Source organism: Eschrichtius robustus, chromosome 2, assembly GCF_028021215.1.
Source record: "Eschrichtius robustus isolate mEscRob2 chromosome 2, mEscRob2.pri, whole genome shotgun sequence".
In the NCBI taxonomy this organism is placed as follows: domain Eukaryota; kingdom Metazoa; phylum Chordata; class Mammalia; order Artiodactyla; family Eschrichtiidae; genus Eschrichtius; species Eschrichtius robustus.
The window spans coordinates 6,486,134-6,494,940 of record NC_090825.1 but is presented as its reverse complement, the minus strand read 5'-3'; the positions used below and the strand labels follow the sequence as shown (position 1 = coordinate 6,494,940).

General features: G+C 40.9%; 1 protein-coding gene across 1 annotated transcript in view; it reads right to left on the bottom strand.

Annotated features, from left to right (window-relative positions):
- Positions 1-1,340: 1,340 nt before the first annotated feature.
- Positions 1,341-8,807, bottom strand: part of MTRR (5-methyltetrahydrofolate-homocysteine methyltransferase reductase) — a 35,347-nt gene continuing 27,880 nt past the window's right edge. Inside the window, exons 12-15 of the mRNA XM_068535136.1 lie at positions 6,078-6,196; positions 4,540-4,632; positions 4,243-4,425; positions 1,341-1,999 (exon numbers count right to left, since the gene is read on the bottom strand). Of these exons, the coding sequence (XP_068391237.1) occupies positions 1,858-1,999; positions 4,243-4,425; positions 4,540-4,632; positions 6,078-6,196 (537 nt within the window). The 3' untranslated portion in view covers positions 1,341-1,857. The remainder of the gene's footprint in view (positions 2,000-4,242; positions 4,426-4,539; positions 4,633-6,077; positions 6,197-8,807) is intronic.

Here is an 8,807-nt window from a genome sequence, read left to right as displayed (position 1 = left end):
TGTTGGTGGGAATGTAAATTGATACAGCCACTATGGAGAAGGGTATGGAGGTTCCTTAAAAAACTAAAAACAGAACTACCATACGACCCAGTAATCCCACTACTGGGCATATACCCTGAGAAAACCATAATTCAAAAAGATGGACACAATTTCTTAATTGTCAGATATTCTTGTTAGAGTTATCAATAAGGAATATTGTTCTTTGTCCCTTTTCATGTTTTCACCTTGAGTCTATTTTGGCTGATATATATAACATATGCATATAATTTTGCTTGCTGTTTTCTTATGCCTTTTGTTTTTTTGGAAATATTTCTATTGTAAAATATATGAGATTAGAGATTATAATAAACAGCCATGAAGCCTTAACAAATCTTAAGATTATATTTCCTTCAGATCTTCATTTTTCAAAATGACCAGAAACCTGTGACAGGTGAAGATTTGCTTTTTAAATGCCAATCTCTTTCATAAAAAAACAATATATACCTGAGAGTAGGAGAAAAGTTTTCATACCCCTTTTACATTTTGATTTCCGTTTTGACAAAATCTTAAAAGAGAACGTGTCACCAGGAATTGTCTTAGTCCATTCGAGCTGCTGTAACAAAATACCAGTGGGTGGCTAACAGACAACAGAATTTCTCACAGTTCTGAAAGCTGGAAAAGACCAGGTGCCAGTGTTGTCGGGTTCTGGTGAAGGCCTCAGGGTTGCAGACAGACGACTTCCACGATGTCCTCACAGGGTGGAAGGAGTGGGGAGCTCTGAGGGGTCTCTCGTAACAAGGGCGCTGACCCCATTCCTGAGGGCTCCAGCATCATGACCTAACCATTCCGCAAAGGCCCCAGCTCCTACCACCATCACACTGGAGTCAGGATTTGAATATATGAACTTGGAAGACATAAAATAGTCAGACAATAGTAGCAATTTTAAAAATACAAGGATATTAAGTAGGTATTTTAAGCCCAGGCTACAACTTGTGTGATATCATGGAGGTAAAATAAATTATGTGGAAAAACTAAAAAATATGCTGAAAGGAGCAGAAATGAAAAGGTGGGGAATGGGGGTGGGCTGGGGGCTGGACAGAGGAGGAGAAAAGGGTGGTAGCTTTACTGAAATATGCACTTGCTCACATCTGTAAAGTGAATGCAAATTCCCTAAATTCTGACACTGTGATATTAAAAAAAAGGAACTGTGGTAAATAAACCACATGCCAGTGGAATTTCAAAATATATTTCAGATTTCTAGCATAAAAAAATCCCTATAAGCATTACCTTAAAATATTTTTTATCAGAAATATAGTTTTGGTAATAAACCATTTGATAAAATTATATAAACATGTAATCAGATACGCTAAACATATGTAATTTTAATGCACTAATATGAATATTTTTATGGTATATTTTACATAAGAATATAAATTATGTTTAGATTATTTTAAAAAAACCGGTGACCAGCTCACAAGATTTAACTATCTACCCAGGTGACACTCGTGCCCGTATCCCGTACTGAGAAGCCTTCACACGTGTACTGCTGGAGATGCCCTGTGATCTGGTCGCGGTCCCTGCAGAAGCTCTCCAGGAGGGAGAGGCGCCCCGGGAGGTGCTGGTGGAGGAGTGCGGGCTGCCTTTTTCAGCTCAGGGCGGTTTGGGGAGGGTTGGGGGGGGGCAGATATGGGAACCTGAATTGAAATCTTCCTACACTGTTAAACGGTCCACTCCCCATGCCACCCCCCGACCTCCTCCAAGAAATGTTAAAAAAAAAAATTTTAATTTTAAAAATCGGAAGTCTCAAGCTTCAGTAAAGTTGTCTTTTAGTACTTTCAGCCAAAAAGCTTAATTCTCTTCCTTTATTTTCCAATTTTATCACCAAATATCCTGAAGATACCGTTTTTCTTCTTTTAAAGTAGCCAATGTTTTCATTGCTTCTAGTTTTTCAACTCCAACCTCTTTGCTTATTATCTCCACAAGGACATCATTTACATCCTTGGCCATATTCTTAGCATCTCTAAAAAAAAAAGAATAACGGCATTACTGTTTAAGAAACAGTGATTTTTACCAAATCCTCCTTAATTCACAAATCTCACTGCCAAGACTCTGTCACTACACCTTAGTCCTCCCTCCATCTCTCTGGAAAGTGTCCCTCAGGTCTCCAGGCACCTACTGCTCCCCCAGGGACAAGCCTTCGCCCAGGACCACTGTCACATGCAGTGCTGACCGCCCCATTCACAGCTTTAAACCCTTCAAAGGCGTCCGTGCTCTGGGAGCAGCCGAAATCTTTAAATGTCTGAGGACCTCACAATCGGGCCCCTCCTCACCTGTCTTCCCTCTATTCTCAAGGCATTCCTGAGGGCAACAAGCTCCCCGGACACGTCTAAGCCTTCATATGCACGCGTGCACACGCTGAGTTATTAACAGACACGTTTACTGAGAACTTGCCAAGGGCTGGCCCTCTATTAAGTGTGTTTCCACGTCCCAGCTCTTTCATTTGCAGGTCGGGCAAGGGGCCCCTCCCGTGCGCTCCTGTGGCCCCTGCACAGCACCCGCTGACCTGGCTTTCCCACAGGGAGCAGGCGGCCTGGGATAGGGGTGCATCTCATTCACCACTTATCTCTCGACATCTGCACAGTGCCAAATACTTAGTAGGCACTCGAATGCTTGTTGAATGCAAGTGTCTGACAGGACTCTAACGTCTCAGGAATTGAACTTGCCCTGCCCCTCACAGTAAGATTTCCTGAGAAAGTTTTAACGGCTGCCATGCTCTCCCCTCAAGCACTCTGAGATCACTTCTACCCCCACGGCCCTTCCCCATGTCCCGCGGCTGCAGCTGCCAAACCTACTGGCCCCTCTGTCTTCTCCCGACTTGACTATCAGCAGCAAAGGCTCCCCTTTGAGTCAGCGTCCCCTGGGCTTAGGGACAAGTTCGCTCCTTCCTCAGTGGCTGTTCTTCTCAGTCTCCTGTGTTTGGTCCATGTTAGAGTGCCGTGGTGTGTCACTCTGAGCCCTCACCTCTGACCAGCCATGAACGCTATCAGCTTCACTTCACGGATGTGAAAAATGAAGCACCGGTGACGGTGCAGAGTTATTTCTGGGTTAATGTTTTAAGAGTTTTTTTAAGATGTTTAAGAACCCCTCCAAGTTCTCAATTACCAGTTACTCATATATTTGTACATGTGTTTGCACAACGGACTTCACCTCCACTATTCAGAACTGCATCTAAGCCTTCAGCCTGTTATCTGACACTGACAGCACTGTCCTCTGCAAACAAAGAAAGATCAAATGCTTCACTAGAAGTAAATGAAAACGTAAACCAACACAGCGTCCAGAAGCTCTGCCCTTTCTGACCTAGAGCAGCGTTTTCTAGCTGAGGAGTCGTTAATGGGTCATGACATCAACTTCGTAGCCAAAGTCAGCTTTTTGTAAAATGACAGAACAAATGAAATAAAAGTTATCAGAATGTGTCATAAAAAGTAAGTCGAAAAAGGAAGCTTTATGAACCTTTTCAATTATATTTATATGTATCCTAGGGTCACTATGCCAGTATTTCTTTTTCTGTATCATAGTTTAAAAAAAAAACAAACAAAAAAACCTGACCTGATGACTTACGGAATGTTTTAAATGCCAGGGATGTGTTAGGATAAAAAAAGAGTAATTTCTTATTTCAAAACTCCTTTTTAACTGGCAAACATTTTTGAGTTCCATTAAAACAAGTAGCTAAGTTCCTAAAATTTTTATTTTCTATGGCAATCTTGGGTTTCTATAATGGATCTTATGTCAAAAAGTAGATGAAACATAAGAATGACTCCTGGCTTATGTCAACTTTGACATCATAAATTATGCCTTAAAGAAAAAGGATCCTAGGCCCACCTTCTCAGAGTCAAAACCAAAGCTGTTTTCCTTGGCTAGGTCGACTGCACAAATCACATATTCACTATTTACTGATACAACAAAATCAATTCTGAGACAGAACGTAATGTTCAGAGGCTAAAAACATGTATTTAAAACTGCACAAAGCATTCCCCAACGCATGAGTTAATTTTTATTTTTTTTGGGGGGCCACGCTGGCCAACTTCTTGGCTATTAAGTGTACGTTAAAAATCATTTTAGAGCTTGTATTTCTATTCCTGTATTTAAGAATCAAATCTCTCATCCGTACATGTGCACATCACTAACCAATCGGTCCCTGGTCTGTTTAATAAACATTACCGACTGCCCTCCCCGCCCCGGCACTTGGGCACGATGGCCACTCACCCACACACGTAAACATGACCGTCCTCCTGAAGAAGGACCCTTGCCACCTGCTCGCTGTGACGCTGGATGCTGTCTTGCACGTACTTTGCTGGGGCTTCTTCCTCCCCCACAGGAGCATCTCTTGAGAAGGAAACTTTCAAGTGAGTGAGAATTCCACACTTAAGGAAATGTCTGAGCTCCTCTCTGAAATACAATATTTAATAGGTCCCTGGAAGGTTTGTAATTTAAAGTTGAAGAAGTCTGAAATTAGAATTGCAAGGCATGGCTGAGTCTTACAATGCTAGAATTGTGACGTACCTGAATAAATAATCCCTATCCTTATGTCTGCAGCCAAAAAACAACCACATTGCTCCAAAGTGTCCATCTGGGTGATGTTCCCGGAGTTTCTCTCTACGTGAAAAAGAAAGTTGAGATGTTTGATATAAAGAATAGGTAAAAGCAATCTTTCTTTTTCCTTTTACCTCTCCAGATAGGTCTGTAAAGTCCACCTTCGCAGTCACTCAAAGTTCATTTACTGAATTAACATTTTACTATCTGCAGGGTACCTGGGCCACTCCAGCAGACACTACAAAAAGTAAGCTTACCTATGAGCTGCAGACATCTATGAGCTTTATAGGACATCTCTGTAGTGAGGATAATTCAAATTATCACATTGTGAAACCCAGACTAATTTCTACATTAAATATTCATAACAATTTTATGAATAAAAATTAACTCTCAATTAACATAATAGAAAAGCGGCACCGGGTTGTTTTTTTTTTTTTAAATAAATTCATTCATTTTCTTTATTTTTGGCTGCGTTGAGTCTTCACCGCTGTGCGCAGGCCCTCTCTAGTTGCAGAGAGCGGGGGCCACTCTTCGCCACAGTGCATGGGCCTCTCATTGCGGCGGCCTCTCCTGTTGCAGAGCATGCATGGGCTCTAGGTGCACGGGCCTCAGCAGTTGTGGTGCATGGGCCTCAGCAGTTGTGGCACATGGGTCTAGCAGTTGTGGCTCAAGGGCTCTAGAGCACAGGCTCAGCAGCTGTGGCGCACAGGCCCAGTTGCTCCACAGCATGTGGGATCCTCCCAGACCAGGGATCGAACCCGTGTCCCTTGCATTGGCAGGTGGACCCTCAACCACTGCGCCACCAGGGAAGTCCCGGCACCAGGCTTTAAAAGGTAGAATGGTCTGCTGTGAAATGTTTCAGAAATGATGGACTCGCCCTACTTTTTTGATTTCTTAAGAAAAAAAAAAGAAAACAACAAAAAGACTTTGTCCAAAGGATATTACTCCACTATCTGGGGAACACTACGTAAGAATTGTTATTTCACAAACAGGGAGAGAAGCACAATTTTATTTATTTTATAAAAAATAGTTGTGTTCTGATACAAAGATACATGTATTAATATCATTCTGCTGAAAATTACTGATGTTAAGGGTTTAACTTTGAAACTGTTGGTGTAATTGGATCTTTGTGACTACCAATTTTATCTAGCTAAGGAATAGATGGGACAGCTGCACATCACCACAGCATAAAGGTGTGCTTGAAATCTGTCCCCAGATACATGCACTACAAACTATGGTTCAGCAGGGGAAAAAGAAAAAGAATGTACTAGAGTAAAAATGGAAGTTCCAGTACAAAGCAAAATTTCTAGAAGATATATTTACTTTTCCCATGGTGACAAATTATGCTATGCTATCACACATTTGATAATAATTTTTTTAAATAAAAATTTTACAACCAAAGTCCAATATCCTAAAAACCACTGAAGAAACAAAAAAGCTCTCTATTACATACTTCCATCCAGGACCACAAGGGACACATTTTCTCACCAGCCAAAGAAAACACATACCTATGTTGTAGGAAGCCAATGAAAGGTGCTATGCCGGTTCCTGGACCCACCATTATGATGGGAACTGAGGGGTCATTTGGTAAATGGAAAAAATTTGTTGCCCGAGGAGATATGGATATCTGAAATATTAAACCAATGCTCATAAGTTCGGAAGAAAACCAGACAAAAGCATATAACCAAGGTGATGCCTGCTAAAGAAATCAGAAAGTGCAACTTCCCCTCAAAGGAGAGTCATAAAATTAAATAGCAGCATTAAATCTTACTGAAAACACAAACACATTTGTCAGTGCAGAGAAATAAACAAGTCTGTCTTGTAAATTTTTCTTTTCTATCCAAATCAAAGGTATTTTAAAAATGACAGGCACGATATTTCTGAGGTAGAACACTGAATAAATAATAATTGAGTTCTTTTCCTAGGCCCAAGAAAAAGATCTGCTTCCTAGTAGGCAACCCATTATAGGTATCATGAAGAAATGCACAAAAAAATGAAGACATTATTCTTCATGTTAGGACATAAAGGGGCAATGAAGATTAACATCAAGATGGGGTGAAGGTTTTAAGTGAAAATTAGGCAAGCGAAAGAGAAATTAAGGGGCTGCCCCAAAGATACTAGAGCACTGCACTACATTTGTTACTCTAGGTCCCATGTTACCTGTGTTTGTTGCAAAACTAGAATAAGTGATATATAGATAAACAAAATCTTTTTGCTATAATTTCAAAAGGGTTTTCTTCTAAATCATGTGCCAGGGATACTTAAAGGAATCAATTTCTAAATGTATTCATCTTTCAGTTTCACCTTGCCATATGCTTTAGTTACACAGAGTGATACTAACAGTTAAGAATGACAGGAATCTTCCCTCCATTCCCTGCTGGTATAATTGTATATATTTTAACCTTTAATTGTCTGAAGTTCATCAACAGGATGAACACAGTACTTTTTAAAAGAAGAATTGGCAGAGCTGTATCTAATGATTGTTCTCATTTTGGAGTGAAACTGTAATTAATATTATATTAGTCTTATTCACTTGATTCATCCTCTTCACAATTTTATTGAAGGTACTCAATATGACAAACACTAGGACAGAGAAATGAGCAAAACCACATCTGTCTTCATGGGACTTATATTCTAGTGGGTGGAAAAGACAATAAACAAACATATATTTATAGAATGACAGGTAATGATAAGTCCCAGGAAGCAAAATAAAACAGGATAGGATGGGTATGGCAGGAAACTGCTAAAGAGACCACACTTCCTATGCTCCAGGGACAGCAAAGAGACCAGAACACTAGTCAGCTCCTGCTGTCAATCTCCGATGGCTTACAACACCAAACGCCTACTTCTGGCTCTGCTCAATGGCTGCAGCTCTGCACCATCATCTCCTCCACTTGGATCCAAACCCAAGAAGCATCCCTGACCTGAATCACTCCATCCGATGTCAGAGGGAAAGAGCAAGAGAGGCAAGCCACAGCATCCTATCAGGTTCAGAGCGCCTGCTGAGACGTGGCATAATCCTGTCTGCTCACCTTTCACTGGCCAAGGCTGGTCACATGGCCAGGCTACACATGAACGGGAGGGCAAGTCTACTCTTCCTCCGGGGGCGGGGGCATCTGTGAACAACAGTACTATCTACCATTCGGGGGAGGGCATGCGGTGGATGGATCCTGGATAAAATATGGTACTACACGGCACAACGAAATCTAAGTAGCTTTAAATTATATCCTTTCTATCTGTACCTCTAGTGCCTCAACACTGGGTAGTCAACAAAAATCTGTTAAAATGTGGAAAGAAGAAGAAAAGGGCAGGAGGGAGGAAAGAAAGAATATGTGAAAGGCACCCATGCTTGGTGTTTGTAATACAGCATCAATATACATATTTTTTTTAGCTTTCTGGAGATCATCTACTGTTTTTATGAGATCATGAAGTGACACAATACTTTCATGTCAGTACTACAATATTTCTTTACAAAAAAGAAGTTTCTCATGTTCTCAATATTTTGTTGATATGAGGGACACACGGTAAAGCACCTGTTCCAGGCAGCAGATTGGGAAAATACCAAGTTAAAGGGCAATTTTAAGCCCTAGTCTTCCCTTAAGCTCACTCAAGTATATATCAGAAGTCTTAACTCCCCCTAAGTGCTGTCAACTTTTTAACTTCAGTAACTTATAGCAATCAAACCAGTAATAAGATAACATTACAACTGACATGTTCATTCTTCAATACCATGGAGAAGACTTCATGATAAAGACTGAAATTTTTAAAAAATTTCAACCATCCTTGTGGGTGAGGAGGGAGAACGTAATTGCTCCCTATGCATACGGTCTCGAATGAGATTTTGCCAAGTGTGGATCAAAATATAAAAGAACACCACGGCTCCAACAAAAGGGGAAGAAACAGGGGCAGGGGAAAATCCTACTACCCAAAACTGAAGGACATAAAATTAATCTCTGGTTGTCAACTGCCATTTTAAGACGACTTCTTTGGAGCACAGGACACCGACTGAGCATAAATGAGGCTGTCCCTCATCACCAGCCTTCACTGTGGACTCGACTCCTGTGCCAACCTACCAAGAACATCAGCGCAAAGGTCTTCTCCTTCGTGAATGTGACAAGCAAGAAGCAGAGTGTATGTATTATATAAAATTCATGCTTTACACATTTAGGAAACACACGGACTACACTGAGTGAAGTAATGTTCTCCTGACTTTCCAAAAGATATATTAAAATTCAAGT